Source organism: Bombus huntii, chromosome 2 (assembly GCF_024542735.1).
Source record: "Bombus huntii isolate Logan2020A chromosome 2, iyBomHunt1.1, whole genome shotgun sequence".
Taxonomy (NCBI): domain Eukaryota; kingdom Metazoa; phylum Arthropoda; class Insecta; order Hymenoptera; family Apidae; genus Bombus; species Bombus huntii.
The window spans coordinates 17,850,983-17,869,566 of record NC_066239.1 but is presented as its reverse complement, the minus strand read 5'-3'; the positions used below and the strand labels follow the sequence as shown (position 1 = coordinate 17,869,566).

The window sequence follows — 18,584 nt, the reverse complement described above, 5'->3', positions numbered from 1 at the left end:
TATTTATAATTGCACGACGATCTATATGCAATACCCAATGCTTTGATTCGATAATAAATAACAATTTTTTTTATTTTAAACGTTGGACATGGAATTTTAGTACCTCGGGTTGATGGTAAATAATGATCAAAATATTGTACAATTTTGATCGCAATATCGATCATTTTGTAAAGTTCTACGTATATCAAATTTCTGGTACCGTGATTTGATAGTAGTAAGCAGTAATCTGAAAGTTTTACGCTTTCGATTTAATACAAAGTCCCGAGGTTTTGGTAGCTTAGTTTGATACTCGCAATTTTAATGTTTCGCAGTTTGGCCGTTATATACGAGGTCTTAGTTTTTTACGAGATGGCCATAATGTGTAGAGTACGAAACGACCTTAAGAGAGAGAGAGGGTGAGAGTTTAAAGGTAAATTATTAATGAGACAGACGATGTAACCTACTTCCTGCAGGTACAACAAGGTATTGCAATATTTAACCCAGATGGCCACACGTTTACAAAAGCGTTACATAATCTTAGGTGGCACGTTGATGTAAAGTCTGTAGAATTTTTAAAAAGTAAAAATTTCCTCAAAACTACTGACAACTCGGCCTCTAATTCTAAAACGCAATTTTTAAAAATTCTCTACCGGTTCAAGTTTTTGCATGAAAAATTCCCTAAGAGTCTGTTTCCACTTAGTCGATGCTATTTATTTTTTTTTCTTTTTCTTTTAGATTTTCATACTTCTAAAAATTGCTAGCATAAGAAACTAGTTCCAAGCTATTTCAAGGAAATATTTCCATCCGCGAGGTTCAACTTATTCTATTCTTTCCGCATCCTTTTATGTAATACACGGACAAAGCAAAACTGAAATCATCGCACTTGGAAAGAAGCGAAAGAAGTGAAGGAACAATACACGATGGAGGTACAACCGAATCAGCTAAAGTAATTTGACATCGCCCACTCGGTTCGTCATCAACTGGTTACGTAGCTTTAAGGTTAACCGAATTAAAAGTTAGCGAGGTTTAAATCAGATCGAAATAAAATCCGGCGCAGTTGCGAACCGCCCACAAAAGCCACTTATCGTGCCATGTTCCATTTACTTTTTCTGCCGAAGTCTGACTCTCTGGAGCAAGAAGCTCCCTTTGAAACTTCGCGGAAAAGCTACACGATATTGTCGTAACCATCGCGAAATCAGATAAGCGAAATGAAAAGGAAAGTTGGAAGCAAAAACATGGGAAGTTCCCGATTCTCAACAGCGACTCTACTATTTTCGTAGCGCTGCTGATTTTTATTACATCTGCGAAATTCTATCAACAACGACTAATCATCGAAAGAAGAAGGAAAGTGTAGAAGAAATTCGAGTGAAAGTAAAATCGTGAAAGTAAAATCGTGATACGTCTGGTAACCTTAAGTCTACTTAAGCCTAAGCCTTTATTCGAGCAGGTTGCAATATCTGAAAGGCATTTGATACGGTACTTTTCGAAAACGAGAACACAAGTTCCTTGAACGATAATATCGGGCTATCAAAACTTCTCGATTTAATCTACCCTCAGTTTTTATCCAGCCTGCTTCCTCTGTCCTTACATTAGAACTGAATTGGGTTAATCGTGGACTATCCGTGGAATACGTAATATATGTATACGTAATATGAAGAAGTTGTTAGTCGGAGATTAAAGGATTTTCTAAAGCTCGTTGAGAGTACTGGAAAGAAATTGGTTGGTAAAAACTAATACCTCCAAGAATATGTAACGTTTTTAAGCTTAAAGTTTTAGTTTTCAGAAGTTTACAATTAATTTTCGAATTGTGTGCGAAGTAACGTGATTCGAAGTTTTACAGTAATATTCGAATTAGAATATTAAAATTAAAATAATATTAAAATTAGAATTCGAAGTATTACAGTAATATTTAGAAATAATGTAGAACGAAATATATGACAGAGTAACATCTTCAAAAAAAAAATCATATATTCTTAAATTATTTGGAATATTAATTTGCAACTTGTGTACAGCGTGTGTACATATATGTAAGCAGGATAGAGAAGAACTTACGAATTACAAAGCAAAGACACTTAATTAACCTGTCAATTACAAAAGACAAATTAACTTGCCATTTAGATTGGTAATATTATTAACTCAATAATTTTATCGAACACAGTTACTTTGATACTTGAGATACTTACATCTTTATAATAGTAGAAAAATCGATATATTTACGCCTTTAGGAAAGTTTCTAATTGATCAATATTCTGGATTATTTTCATAGAAAATCGGACAGCTCCAACTTTCATATTTGTACCGATAATTTGCACAGAACGTGTGTACTGAAAAGAGGGCACTATATCGGTAATTAAGCTTCATCGATACAGTGAGATGCTCAAAGAGATATGCAAAAAAGTAGGTTAACAGCAAATACCATTTCCGATTCTTCTTTCTTTTTTTGTACGACTGATGTTCCAGCGTCACGGTTTACATGTAGAATACCTGGCCGATCGATCGAATTGCGTTTAGCAACAGAACACTTGTCGTAATGGCATCGTGGAATGCTATCGATTCGTACGAGGACGTCGATATAGAACACGCGTAACGCGTAATAATCGTCAACTTTGCTTAAATGTGTGTGTGAAGTGAATATCGGCCAAATTCTCGGTAGATTCGTCTGTTTCCTATGTTTACATGCCAGCAATTGCATAATATTTCGTATATTTACAAGGGTGGTTATCGATTTTCTGATATTTGCAGTGCAAACACGGCTCGTATTATATTTATTTCAATATTCATCTATCAAGATGCCAAAGTGTAAATATCATTTTAAACAAATATAATCATGCAGAGACATAATGAAAACAAAATTGTAAAGAAATTAAACGCTTTCTTGGGAAAGAGGCTGGCTCACGAGTATTTTAATATTTTCATACAGATTGCCTTATATTTAAATAAATGCTGGTTTTAATTTAAGGACGATCGTATATTGCCAAAAAAGAAAAAAAATAGAATCTCAACTAGCATCTAAAAATGATTAAAAAGTGATATTTTAAAACACGATAATTAAGCTCCATTCTAATCTTAAAAAACTGTGTCAAATTATGCACGAAAATCATCAACTGTGACTCGAAAGTCTCACAGCTAACGTAAACCATAAATTCCGAGACTAAAAGTCTTGTTCGATCGTTCGCGGAGAGACGCGTTCGCGAGGAAGCGCGTCAGCGGCAGTCGTAAATTCCTGTTACGATTAGATAATCGACGCCACAAAATGATCGATACCCTATTTCGTTGAGGATAATGGAGGTGGTTGAACTGATTATAACACTGAAGTAACAGGTTATAATATACACTTTATTCCAACAACTTTGTAGACATAGACAGTTACGCTCGGTGCTTATAGATATAAGTTAAACAGATGACTGATCTAAGGTTGATAAACCAATCAAAACATTGACTGGTCAACGCATGAAAAACCAGTCAAGAGATGTTGATTAATCTAAAGATGGAAAACCAGTCAAAAGATGTTGACTGATCTAAGAACGACAAACCGATGAAATTCGGTGACGATAGTGTCGCAGAGGAAAACTATTACTGGGTGTTGGTCCCCCCCCCCCCCCACCACCGGTCGCTTGTGGGTGGAAATGATCGTTGAACATGGGAAAAATCCGACCTTGCCATATTTTACCTGATGGAACAATAACCACAAGGAACGTCTCGACTTGAATATATTTTATAACAATTAAGGGCCCTAATGGTAAAATACAAATGCTTAGTTTTATGACAGTTCCTTAGGGTTATTGCGATCCGACTAATTATATTTTCACAGCTAGTGGCCGCCTCGACCGAGGGATGGATTCTGGGTTACGTAAAGAGTCACCGGACGTAACATCACGAACTGTATGAAAAGCAAAAAGACTAAATCTTACGTGAAACTTAAACTTCCAGTGCAATCACGTAAATTCGTTTCATAGAACCGTAATATCGTCGTGAGATTGCGAAGAAGCTGTTTGTACTCGTCCGTGCGATACGTCGGGTAGTTTTGTGGCGTATCTGTTTCGATGGATACATAGAAGAAAGGAAACCAGTCGGAAAATCGCATGCTCGCGTCAGCTAATTTGCGTTTCAACGATGACAGCGCAGAAAATCGTTCGCACTGTAACGCATGCACTGCCATTTCCAGGTGAAAGTGTTTGTTTCCATTGTCTTTTCTTTCGCAGATCAAATCATATCAACCGACAGGACAATATTTCCTAAGTGATCGAAGCTCGTGTTCCTTCGCGTTGCTTAAAGGGAAACGCAAGATCAATCGCCTCGCGTGATATACAGGCGAACCTGATGCAGCTAGCATTTATTATCGATTGAAACGCGTGGCTTGTAATGAACAAAGATTGCTAGAATAATCTAGTAGAATAGCGTAACAACGTAAATTTCAAAAGTGAAGAAAGAAAAAAAGTTATTTACATTTCCAAAAATTACTGGAAATCTATACAATTTCTATGCAAAAATTACCAACTATTAATTATCAAAATTTCTATTCAAAAAATATTATCTTGGCTCCTCTTGTATTGATATATATTCGTCCATGTAATATCAGATTCATAACACCTTCAACAATCAATCTCTTCCTCTTCAAGAAAAGAATCCTCATTTGCGAAAGATCCTCGTCGATCAAGGAGATAAAAAATCTTGAAAAATGCATATTTCTTTCTCAAACTTTATAATGATGAAAAATATCCTTATCCATTACTCATTTCGAAGTGCAATTGCTCCATTTGTCGAACAATCAGAAGCACTTCAACGTAACCGTAAAGCAAAATCGATGCTAATGAAAATATGATTCCCAAGCTGCAGCAATTACTCCACGCGCACCTTTTCCGTATCGATGCTCCACGATGCAGACTTTCATTATGCACGAGCTCTCGAAGCACCTGAGCGCGCGTTTAATGGCCTCTAATCCATATTCCTTGCCTAAGAAATCTTCTCGCCTTGATTGCAGATCCTGGACGACGAATTCGATAAGGCGCGTGCGAATTTTACCATCGAACTGCTAAATATTTGAATAAAGCCTTACCGCTTCAAATTATTCCGATGTTAGAGCTGATTTTTCATCGAGAAAATAGTAACACAGATGCTACAGTAGGCATATTTTACTAATTTTATTATCACGATATTTAGGTTGATTGAGTTATCGAAATGAAGACTTGTGTAACGTACATGATTAAACGATAGTCAAAATGTCTCATAAAGTTTGGATGCTCTCTGAGGATTCACGGAAAGCACTTTCTGCTCTGACAATCTGATAAAGTTTCGTACTTTTTCATACTTCTTATTCTATACATTCGTATACATAATTTTCTTTATTACATATCGATAACATTTTATTAGTGACACGATAAGAACAGAGACTCTCCGGTGTTTTTCAGTTTAGGCTAAGACATTTTGTGTTTGTTTCGCCTTAAAAAGGTTTCTTAAAGCGATCTCGTAATGTATATTACGTTTATATCGATTGTCAAAAATGTTTTACGTTTTCTTTCCTCTTCCTTTTTTTTTTTGGTAATTTTCCATTGGTTTGATTTGTGTCATTGATTTAAAAAGAAGAAAACAGGTATATCATGGAGGAAGCTGAATCAAATATACAGGAGATGTATATTGATTCGGTGTTCGTGGGAAATAAGCCAGTGTCTTGTGCATCTTTCTGATTGAAGTTCTTGTTTCTTAACAAACTTTAACATACTTTCGATAGGATAAATGTAGCACCATGGAAACTGTGTCAGCGGTGACTCAGTACGAGCATGTCTCGTACTAAGCCACGGCAATTCGTTTGCTCCTGTTTTACAGATAGCGGCAGCGGCATGAATGCACGAGACTGGTTACGAAGTGCCATTTGCAGAGTGCCGCGCGATCTCGTATGGTTCGTCAAGATCGCGCCCAATAATTATCAAACTTTGTGTATGCAGCTATAGTGTAATAGAAAAAACAAAGGGACGAGTTGATTGGAGGACAGAAAACAGAGAGACAGAGTGACAATATATAATATATATATTACGCGTAACGTAGCAAGTGAACGAATCATAGTGTACAGTTTGATCGACGTGTGTAAAGTGAACAGTAGGAGGCAAAAAGTACAAGTAAAGAAAGAAACGGAAAAGGACAATCAACATGGGAATCGATAACAGTGCATCGAATTACCGTAGTTCGATCATGTCGAAAGTCTGCGCTAGATGCATTGAAGTGTCGATCATGTTCCTTTTCGGGCCACAGGCAACGCTGTAATTCTGTTTTCATTCGAGTCGCACAGTATGCATGATGAATCGCCTCAGGGATCATCGACAGCCTAAATATCATACTTGGAGGTTCGTCGAAACATAGAAGACACGAGGTCGACTCGACGTATTGCGTCATAAAAACGCAAACTTAGATGAAAATGGATTCGACGAAGCTGGGTGGGCCAGCCCCAACCAGCCCAAGGGCACACTCGCCAGCCCTACCGGCCTACAGCAGTACCACCACGGATGGCAACATCGATTACATAATCGGAGACTATATGGAGAGACTCGGCACGAGGTTGAATACATTGGAGAATGAGCTGAGGTACGCCTGGAGGGCGTTAGACCTGCTCAGTCAGGAATACATCAAGATGTGGGAGAGGCTAGAGAAGTTAGAGGGCCTCTTATACGAACAACAAACGGTGATCAGTCAATTGATCGAATTCTACGCGAGCGGTGGCACTCACGAGACTGCCAACGTGGTGGTGGAGGAGACATTAGCCAATCAACAGAGCACCGTTGGCGAGTTGGACGCGATCGCGAAGAGCATAGGCGCCACCATGGGTATAGAGGAGACGAACGCGATAAGAGAGAAATTAGCCCAGCAGGAGATCGCGAGAATGCACGGACTCACGCAGGACAGCTCAACCGCTGCCGCGGTAGTTACCGACATGCATAGAAACGTGAGGAACCTGGACACTCTGGAGACTCTCGCGGAAGAGAGTAACATTCCAGACGAGGCGTTCTACAGAAGCTTGAACAACGCGTACAGGGAGGATTTAATTTGCGGCGACACGTCCAGACCAACGTCGCAACTGGGTATGATCTGGGAGGAGGCGGAGGATGAGGATGTGAATGGAAAGAAAGAGGCGGAGTCGAACATGTTCGACAAAGCTATGACCAAAGAGAAGGAACTCGAGGAATTGACTACGAAACCAACGAAGGAAGAAATTCAGGAATCAGTGACGAAAAAGGAAGACGAAGCGGACGAGGACGAGGGCGAAGTGTTTAGTGCAGCTGATTACAAAAGTTATCGTGGCAATACGCCTTGTGTCAGCGAACAAGATTTGGCCCAGCTCTCTAGACTCAGTTCCATCGACCAAGTCGCTCTGGAAAAATTACACGAACTGGACAGGTTGACCAATAAATTACAAAAGGACTCTCAGAACTTGATAGAGTTACAGTCGAAGTTAATGGACTCTCCGAAACGACAATATAGTTCCGAAGCTGAAGCTAAATTGGCGGAAGAAGCGAGTAGTATAGACGAGCAGCTAAGAAAGATTTACGCCGAAACCGATGTCGATAGTTGGACCTTCTCGAAAAGTCCTGGATCGACCGGTCGATCGATCTCCAGAGTGAGCACAGATAGTGGTCTAGCCACTGACGGTGACTTCACAACCCGATCAATTTCGCCAAGACTTACGTCCACGTCCAGAACGAACTTAGATTCCATTTCGAGTACTTACACTCCACCCAGGCTAGGTAGCTACGCAACAGCTGTACGGGAAAAGAGTCCAGAGCCAGTGATCCAATTGCCTATTGACGTCGGTAGCTTCGCCAAAGGCTACGCGGAGAACAAAGAACTGACCGATCTTATGGCCGAAAGCTTCGCGGCTGTCACCTGCGCCTCTCCCACCATTTACAGCACCACTGCTGACAAAATCCCATCTCCTACTCACTCTGCGGGAAGCGTCCATAGTGTCCATAGCGTCCACAGTGTGCAGAGTCTTCGAACCAGGCAGGACGGTTACTTCGGTAGCACTGCTCGACTGAATTTGGAATTCCAGGAAAGTAGAACTCCTCCAAGTCCGTCACCCAGCTCGCCGCCTCCGCCAGCTCCTCGAGACTCAACCGAGCCTTTCCTGATGCCAGGACCTGATCAGAGAGAAGCTGAAACAAAACGACCTCAGAGTCCTACGTTTTTGAGGAGCACGGAGAAACTGGTTTCCCTGGAACAAGGTCGCCTAAGTCCACGAACTCCTCACTCGCCTAAGTCGCCACGAGTCTCGCCTAAGCACACAGCCAAGCCAAGCGTGGCCAACATCGTTGCAGCCAAGTCTGATTCCGGCCTATCTTCAATGAGTGGGTGGAGCAGCCTGGACAAGTCGCCGAGCTCGCCAAAAAGTTCAATCACCAAGATGCTCACTTCGTATTCGGTAGATCATCCCAGATCAACTTTAATCCCAAGTACAACGACGGTCAGATCTGCCAGTCCAATTCCACCTCTTCCGGAAACCACAACCTCGGTCATTACGCAGGAACCGCTGTACGATACGCCGGAAGGAAGAGACGCTTTCACGAGTACTACCACCGCCACTTATACCGTTACGAGCCACTCTTACACCGCAGCCATGAATCATTTGTCAGGCTACACGTCGATAAAGACACCGACCACCAAAGAGGAGTACAGTTTTGTACCTCCTCCAGCACCCATCGCGACCACTTGTCAGAGTCCAAAGAAACGAGGTCGCCAGCAAACTTTACAGCATACTTACGACACCGTACCGCCTGGAACCACGATCGACTATGTGTATAGGTCTGAGCAACCTGCCATTTATTCCGTAGCTGGGAGCAATCGACAACAGGCCATCACGAGCGTCTATACCAGCAGCGCTGGGGGCTATGGTCCGAAAACTACGACCACTGCTTACTATCCAGATGCAATGGACCAGTATAACAGCTACCAGGATAATTATAGTGCTGTTCAATATACGGAATCGGCCGCTGTAGGAGGTCACCTGAAGAAACCTTCACGAGGCAGCGCGTACACTGACGGAATGACAAACCACGAAGGGTACAAAGCCGCCATGTATCGCACAATGTTCCCCACGGGGAATATCACGGACGCACTATCTTATTATCCGACTAGCGCGAATCTGCCGCGAACGGAAACGAACGAGACTTCGTGGCTAAATTCGATGGAAGACCAGATACCTCACGATTCGACGTCCTCCAGCATCAGATCGCTAACATCGGACGGTAGCTATGCCCAAAGCCCGTACACCGATAGAAGATATCCTCAGCCACCGACGTATCAGGCACATCAGTATCATCACACGTATGCGAATCAGAACTATCCACAAGCTTATCAGCAACAGTACCAGCCATACAGTCAAAGGTTGAGTAGTTCCGAAAGCGCACAACTTACGGATGGATATCAGAGACAACGGCAAAGAGAACATCAATACATTCAGGACCACGAAACAGGAAGAATGCCTATTGATCAAACGCAACATCAGCAAGAATATTACGATGCTTCGAGCGTGATAGTATCTCAATCAGGGTATATTAGTATTGCGTCGAATTTGAAGGACCACGAGATAGAAAATGCGAAAGCTGGCAAGAAGATGAAACGCGGTTCGTCCTTAAAAAATGCGATGAGCTCCATGAGCAATTGGTTACCTGATTTACACTTGAGCAAGCGACACAGGAGTCACTCGTTACCTGGTGGAGTAAGGAGGGAAGATTTGGATATGTCGCAGGAACAACAGCAGAGGCTTCCGCAGGAAGCAGGTATTGCAAGAGGTCGTGGAAGAGGCCAGGCAGCCAGGAAGAAGAAGAAACACACTTTAGTGTCCACCGTATCCGGAATTCTTCAGAAGGCCAAAAGACGAAATCATCAATCTCAATCTTTATCGGATCCTGAACAGTCCGAAACCGAATGGAGTAGTGGTAGACAGAGTGGCCTGTCAGAAGACGAAGACAGCGTGATGTCGGACGTAAATCAAGAACCTCCATTCTTTGCCAAGGTAAAGACAACTAGCACGAAACGTAAACAGGTGCCCCAACCAGTTCCTCAGCAACAGCAACCGACAACTCAGCCATTACCTCTGCAACAGAAAGAATATATACAACAACAACAACAGCAACAGCAAGCTCTCCAACAGCAAATTCAACAGCATCAGGAGCAGTTACAACAGCAAGCTCTTCAAGACGCTTGGGCCAAAGAGAAAGATCAAAAGAAGGATGTGGATCACGAACTTCCTGAACAGATCAGTGGCTTCGAAGAAGAAACATCTGGGAAGAGCACAGGTTCTGGTTCTGGCGGTTCATCGATATTTCAAACTGTCGGGGACATCAAACGATCCGCTGGTAGCTCCGACGAAGCTCCCAACGAAAAGGCTCCGAAACTTCCTCCTGTGACTCTGATGGGTGGTGCAAGTATGGAATTTGCGGTGTCTAGAGCATTAGGCAAGTATCGTCAGAGACAATCCTCCACAGTCTCCGATGAACAGCCTCCCAGTGAAGAGGGCAGCACCGAGAAGAAGTCCGACGAAGGTACCGTCCAAACTCTGGAAACAAGCTTTGAATACCCGGAAGATATGTCGGAAAAAAGCGAGAGGAGCGAGAAATCTAGCAGCACCAGGCTTCCCGAATTGGTAACCAGCATATCGGAGGAGGCTCCACCGTCGGAAGGAAGCCCATCCGCGTCAAGCACGAAGGGTCAAACGCCAGGCAGTCGATTCCTGCCGCGGCATCAGCAGTCGCTCGAAATTCCATGGACCGGTTCAAGACCGGGTGAATTGGACGAGGATAACCGAAGCACGCATTCCTATCGAAGTACGTCGAGGGTCTCATCCAGGCGGCAAAGTACGGAGGACTCGATCGACTCCGAGGACGAGTGGTACCGGTACGAGTTGAGGAAGCTCGAGGAACTTGAGAGGCAATCGCAGATAGAGGTAGAGATGGGCGAGGTGCTGGTAGAGGAACCGGAGGAGACTGATCAGTACCAACCAGACGAAACGGTAAAGGAGAAGATGTCTTTCGTCCTGAGAGAACTGAAGATGAAGGCTGGCACTATATCGAAAGAGCAGGCGAAGGAGGATAAAGAAGAGCTACGAACGAGTAAGATTAACGGAACGATGGCGAAGGATCGTCGAATGGAGGAACGAGACAGGTATCGAGACGAGAAACCTATTCCAAAGCGAAAATCTGCGGAGAGTATCGAAGCGGTGTTTGCGAGGGTGACCGATTATCATACTTGGGCGCACGAAGAGGAGGTTAAGAAAGAGAAACTGTCCTCTGCTATGGAAGAAGGTTCCTCTGGAGAAACTTCCGGTCCTGATAGTCCCGTCCAATCGATGGACGAGGAGGAAGAAGAGGAATTGCCGAAGGACGTCGACGAACAACCGTCGAGACGCAGTTCGAGCGGCTCGACTTTTCGACACGGCGAAAAAATCCATCCTGGCTCTGAACCAATCTCTCGAGAAGGTAGCGTAAGTGTACCGCCTAGCGAGGTGTCTGTCAGCATCCCGGGTGCTTGGGATTCAGAGAGCACTGTCCTTGAAGGCCTCGAGCGCGATGGAGCCGGTAGTGCAGAAACGGCTACCACGGCGACCTTGAGCCTGCCGAAAATCAAAATTGATTCCTCGTCGTGCGGTAGCTCGGATGCGACGTTAAAAGAGGGCCAGGTGAGTCCTGGTCCACCTGGATCAAAATGGAAGTTGCTGAAAGCGTTGAAGGAACGAAAGGCAGAGGAGAAACTGAAGGAAGTCGAGGATTCCAAGGAGACCACCATTTCTCAGGGACCCACAGCAGTGAGTATAATGATAAAGTGAGGACACGAAAATCTTTGTAAGGCGTACTCGAGATTCGGAGATTGGGTCAAGTCGTAGGATTAAGTAATTTATAGAACCTGATTTGCGGAGTATGTTGAGCATTGTCGTAATTGGTTTATATTGTGTTCTAGTAATATAGATTTTCCGGCATATTCTATGCGCAGGATGTTAATGGCTGATGAAGTGTAACTTTCACTATTAATGACAGGTTGTAAAAACATTTCCTAAAAATTAGAACTTGTTTTCATTCGTACGATATGTTCTTTTCTTTTCACAAAATTTGTATTTCGAACAGCGGGAGTCTCATCTTCGTTTAATATGTTGAATTATAATACACGCACAGATCTTTTTCAGATCGGTAGATAAAATGAAAGTTAAAAATATATCGAAGAATCTTTTAACATCCTGCACAGAATTCGACAAGGAACCGAGTGACGTAAGTCTAGAGAAACGACTCACAAGTATTAATTTTATACATTATTATGAAACCAAAACCACAATTTAGCTGTAAAACGTAGAAAAGAACCAAGTGTAATACAATCACGAACTTATATCACTCGACTTCTACCAGTAGGAAAACACCATTTCCTTGAAGTTATCTTAACAGTTCAATACCAGTGACCATACAACCCGATACAATTATTATCAGGACATTTTCCAATGCTTCTTTTCGCTAGCGAGTGTCGAGTACGTTGTACGCGTACAAATGGACTGTAAAGCGAAGCAACATACGAATTTAAGCACGATTTCGCGCGTAACGTGTAACCATATGTGTGGTGCCATCCGATATGGCGCATCCAGTCAATACTAATGTAATACGATACTACGATAGAAGAAAGCGGGAGTGAAGCTTTGCCGGGCGTAAATCACGTCCCCGTGGTCCATTTTCGCGTCGACCGCGAAAATAAAGACCGAGATAGACGCGCAGGACCGAATTACGAACTTCGATATAATAAACGACATAATGAACTATGGTACTAGTCAATTCAGCAAGTGCAACGTCACTGACGCTTGGCCAAGCAATATACTTGTAGATGATGAGAATTTTGGGTGCACGAATCCAAAAGCAGATCGATCGGTGATCGTGATCGACGATTCGATCGATTTCGAGGCCGCCGTTTAGAAATTACGACAAATAACTATGGCAAAACGGCGGACGCATCGAACGTTAAAATAAACGAGGCTTACACTTAATTAAAATAGATCATAGGTATAATTAGATGGTGCTTGAATAATCGATACGCTTTAAGGTAGTATTAGTAGGAGCCGCGTGCCTGCGCGGTCTGACGAGGGAATTCGCGAGACGAGGCTAAGTATTATTCGGTCAATTAACGTTTCCCCAATACATGCAGGGGAACGACAAGTCTTTCATAGGTTCCCACAATGAACAAAGTGACGCTCGATTTTCCGCGCGTCTCCATTCACCATTTTTCTCTCGTGGCTTTTCCGCCCGCATTCACGCACACGCAATTCGATATTATAACATAGCGCGTAAATAAAGAGATGTGCGAAACAGTGTGCATTTGTACTTAAAAGGTATTAGAATCACACGGAAGACGGAAGGCTTCCTTAGGATACTTGTAGTGTTTATCGATGCAAGTGATGTACTTACAAGTCACGAGATTCCAATCTATCGATACATCTGGACGATTAACTTAATCTTATACAGTGGCTATTAAAATTGTACTATCTTAAAAATATTAATATTTTACGTTCAATGTTAATCGATGATTCAATTGTTACGTGACCAATGATCGACTGCGTCATTTAAAAGACTTGCAGAAGAAAGTGATACAAGTGACAAAATTTTCAAGTTAAGAAAATCGTAAATCAAACTTTAATACAAAAGCTTCTACTTATCGATATATATTAAATATAAAGAAATACTTAAAACGTTTCTTTTCTATATCATACGTATCGATTCTTTTACTAATTTCATTCATTTTTTATTATAAAGTGTAGCCAATTGTTACGTTTCCAGTACGTGTTACGATATTTGAATTCCTAAATAAATTCAACAAATTGTATTTTTAGGAAATCGTATAATTTTATTAGCCACTACTATAGTCGACCATCGAACATAGTATTTAAGAAACTTCCACTCTAACACGTTCATCTTCAGCATCGACCTACGTCAGATTTAATAACGGAATTAAAATGACTTAAAGAAGTTCGAGTAACTAACAAGTAACTATGTGCTTCTTCCGAATTAAATCGCACGAATTTCTGAATAGTGCCCCCTGAAAGCACAAGCTCGTACAACGTTAAGGGTAGTTTATCGAGAAAAATGTTCGAAAATAGAAATGGTGGGAAGCAAATCGCGCAGGCACGATTGAAAAATAAAGAGGAAAGAATCTCGCTCATCTCATGCACATCGAAATCAATCGCTTCCGAGAAGGCGTAAAGGAACGAATAGGAGCGAAAAGGAAAATGGATTCACCAATCACCGATATTTCGATTCACGGGGAACACGATGATATTTGTCTGATCGACGATAGTTTCGCCAGGGAAACATGGATTCCGTGATTTGTATCCAACCGTTTATCGATCCCGCGAAAGCAATAAAAAGCAACGCTGACGTAATTCCAACTTATTCTGGATTTGCCTGGGGAATTGACATTTCAATTAATAATACATGCAATTTAAAGAGCAACAAAAACTAATCGTTCTTTCTGACGAACTTTAGTAAAATATCTGGAAACGTTCTATTTGTTGATAATTAGACGAGTTGTAAAATAATGTTCGCATATTAGATCTCAGTGTCTGAATATAATTTGAAATTGTAACATAAAGAAGAGGAAATTTAATTTATTGTGCTTAGAATAATTGTGTGTATAATAGTACAACTGTCTAAAAGACTGTTAATTATAATTTTGCAATATATAAACGATGCATGCAGATATGAAATTAAATCCATTCGTTGAGTCTTATAGATAGTAAAATTAATTAAAAATTAATTTTTAAGAATAATTCATTGTCAATAAGATAGAAGCATTTAACTGCCCGAAAACTAAGAAATCTTGTAGAAAAAGGAAAGAAGACAAACGATGCAGAACATCTGAAGATTTCCAAGAAATCTCAATTTAACAGAATTTTCTTACTAAGGAAAAACCAATAGAAATCCTTTTACAAATACTAGCCATTCGATCTTCCTACGTTTATTACAATTTTTATTACGTACAACATATCAAGAGTTAAAAAAGAAAAGGTCCTGCCAAATTGTTTTTCAGAACATAAGTCTTTCTATAGAAATCCTATTTCTACTGTACTATACGAGTAATAACGTAGATTACGATTTATCTCGGAATTGCATTGAAATAACGTAACTTCGAATCTGTTCCGCTCTTCGATCTAATACGAAGGTAAAGTTCTCGTCGATCACGTGTTCCCCGCATTTTACAACACGATATATTCCGTTTGGTAGAGCATGAAGACGCAAAAGTCGATATCACGTCAACTCGCGTGACAAGATATTACGTGGACAATACATTACGTACTTCCTTCCGTTCTATTCTTCCCGCGCGTTACACGAATGTCGCGAAACTAGAAAATTCCGCGATTCAACGAGTTTCCATTTACGTTAATTCGAAGAAACTCGGCGAGTGAATCTTTCTGTGAATATTTACACGATTAATCGTGGAGGGAAAACTTGTTTTTTTACACGTTGGTAATTTATACGTTTTATTCCTGGTGGTTAAGGGTGTGTTCTATCGAAGATTCGCGATCAGTGAGTAAAGTTAACGATTGTTGTCGTGCATCACGTAGTATTCGTAACTAGTGGACACTATATACGCTGATAGTACGATAGAAGATAATTAAACGCTCGATAGCTACGCGATGCGGCACGTAGGTATATTCTTGAAACGGTTATCATACAATGGGGTGTAATATAAGACGGTTGCATAGCTATTGGTATCTTTTGGAAAATATAATTAACGAAAGAATGTTTGCCACTTTTTCTTTTATGAAGAGAAAAATTAAATCAATTGATCGGAATTTAACGCTCTTACTTTTAAACATTTCTGAATTTTTTCCAATTTCTTGAAAAATCAAAATGCATTCTGTTACGATATCTATAAAAGAAGATTTCATTGAAATCTGAAACGAGAAACAGATATTTAGATTTCGAGTCGATGGTCTTATTATTCTGAATTTTTCTAAAACCTCGCTCGCTATTTGAATATACAATGCACCCACGACCTTCAGTACCTAGCACACGTTATTCCGGAACCATAGGTCGATAGCGTGATTCAACAACCCCATAACAATCACTCTGTTCTCGCTTCCTAGTCCGATATACCTACGTCACACGCTCGTAAACGATCGAACGAGAGCAGCTAAGATTCTGCTCGCATACCATTTCGATATCTCGAAACGATCGATCGCGTTCCGTGTACCGATAACCGTTCAACGCATAACACGAATCCGCAATAGTTTCATAATCGAACGGATAAAGCCAGAGACGCGAAAGCACGCCGATGCAACGATCATGAACTCGTGCAATCGTACGAATGGTCGTACTATGAGACAGTTCGATCACATTTGAACGTGCGTGCAGTGTAAATGCAATGATGAACGAACAGGCGTAACACACTCGCGTCGTACATACGTCCAAAGTATATGCTTCCGTATCTAAAGACTTCGCAGCCGTATAATACTCTTAATTAAGCTAGAAATTAATTGATCGTGCGTACGTACATTTGGTGTTAGTGTTTTAGGGAAAGGAGGAAGAAAACCGGGCACTGTACCTGTTCGCGATTCCGGTTATCTTCAGGTGGGATTTCCTATGAGCGGCGAAAGTAAATGTCTAAGTCTAGATGTTATCGCCTAGATAAACGTCTAGACATTTTCGACTAGACGCAGTGTCTTTTTGTGTATTTGTTATTTAAGCTCCCCAGAACACAAACTGATCAATTGCAGTTTTGTAAATTTTTCAATTTTATTATCCGCATAGGTAATTACAGCGTATAATTAAACTTCTCAAAGCAACGAATAATTTATTTCCCTAAATTTATTTGCAGCAAGAAAATGACATAAATATCCATATAATTTAAGGAAATTAAAAAAAAGAAGATTATAACATTGAACACATTTTGCATTACTTTTCAATTTATAGAGTTAATCGGTATAGTTTCTGAGTAAAACGAGGTTAGATATTTGTTCTCTGAATTCTCGCAATCTTTAATAAATTATTTTGCACTTTAGTATACTTTCATCGTCGTCGAAAGAAAGGAGAGGTTTTCTTCGGCGTTTGAAAATCATTTATAGAAAAACAGAAGTATGCTTCTTGCAAATCGTTTAGGAGTATGCTTTTTCAATGTATCATAATGCAAATATCTCATACTGGTAAAAAATGTGACGAACAGAATACACTCGCGATTCGGATTACACACTGACACACGAGAAACTATTGAGTTAAGTAATAGATTCGTCCGTTTTTCACTGGTATATACACTTCGAAGAATATTGTATAAATTATTTGGAGAATGTGAAACTGTATTTGAACTTTTCCATAAAAAAGAGATGAAGAAATAAGATAAATTTACTCCTCGGTCAGACGGATCTCATATAAAAGCAGCAACATCAAATGTGCTCTTTTATGAAAACACGAGTAAACTTACTACTCCGTCTAATATATGTATATAGTTCTCTCAACAAGTCAGATTTTTATAGAATACTCCTTCCTTTTTTTATTACAAACCTCGACGCTTTTATATATAAGAAATTCACTTACGTAAAATTTGATAAGAACTGAACTTGCAATCTATCTTACTTCCCTGTATAGCTGAAAATTATAGTTAGCGAGGGTTTGTGACTAAAAACGAAAAGGATGATTCGAAGAAAGTTGATGGAAATAAAGATCGATCAAAATGGAAATAGGAACTTGGTGGGACTATCAGAGAAATCTCTGTGTTCGAACGCCGTGTGCAACTGAATGAAAGCGTCCACGGTCATATTGCGACACATATGCGACAGTTAAAAGTCGCTTGGAAGTATGCGAAAAAGTGTTCTTCGATGTATCATGATAAATCATCTCACACCGATGGAAAATCTCTGCGTTTGAACGACGCGTAAAACCGAAATTTACGCATAGGTGTGACGCTGATAAGAAATCCCACCTTTATCTAGAATAACGAGGCGATCGCGGAGTCGTGGCTCGGGATCTGACCAACAACCACGCGTTCTGTTTAATTAGTCAGAGCCTGGGGGCACGTATCACGCTCGGTCGGCCGATCGATTCTTCTGGTAATTGGCGAATCGTGCCACTCGTGCCGGATGGCCGCCTGGTCTTTCGAGACGTGATTCGCCGGTGATGTCAATAGCAGCAAAAAGTCGGGAGAATTGTCGTGGCCCTCGTTCCAAAGCGATATTCGAGAGGAAAGGGAAATTGCGGTGAGATGGTTGGTGTATCCACGTGACTGGATAATTAGCAATCAGACCCTTCTGCGAAGGGTTGATTATCGAGGGGCGTTGTCGGCTATGGTCGTGTTAAATAGCAAATGGCTTGGTGTAGGGGAAGGTCGTGTTGCCAGAAGGGACAAAGTTCATGTTTAATAATAATAGGAACACAGGCTCATACTGCAATTTGCGAAAGTTTTATACGAACTAGGTTATTGGTTTTATAAGGGTAGTTAAATATACCTTTTGGATATGATTCTACGTGTTATGTAAAAGAGATGATAATGGTGTAGAGGATGGTGATGCATTTTTATGATTTTTCCTGCCCAACAGATTTCTTGATAATGCTGTAGTAGAAGCCTGACCTCGATTTAGGAGAATGCGTACCATGTGGGGA

The 18,584-nt window shown here is 41.0% G+C and overlaps 1 protein-coding gene across 13 annotated transcripts in view; it reads left to right on the top strand.

The window, feature by feature from the left end:
• The window catches only part of LOC126874335 (protein unc-13 homolog B-like), a 379,726-nt gene that overhangs the window by 246,717 nt on the left and 114,425 nt on the right, over positions 1–18,584 (top strand). For 6 of the 13 annotated variants that reach the window (XM_050636279.1, XM_050636278.1, XM_050636273.1 and 3 more), the window contains exon 3: positions 5,803–11,767. The exons of the other annotated variants lie outside the window; for them this stretch is intronic. In XM_050636279.1, coding sequence (XP_050492236.1) covers positions 6,383–11,767 — 5,385 coding nt within the window. In that variant the 5' untranslated portion in view covers positions 5,803–6,382. The remainder of the gene's footprint in view (positions 1–5,802; positions 11,768–18,584) is intronic. 13 annotated transcript variants of the gene reach the window in all.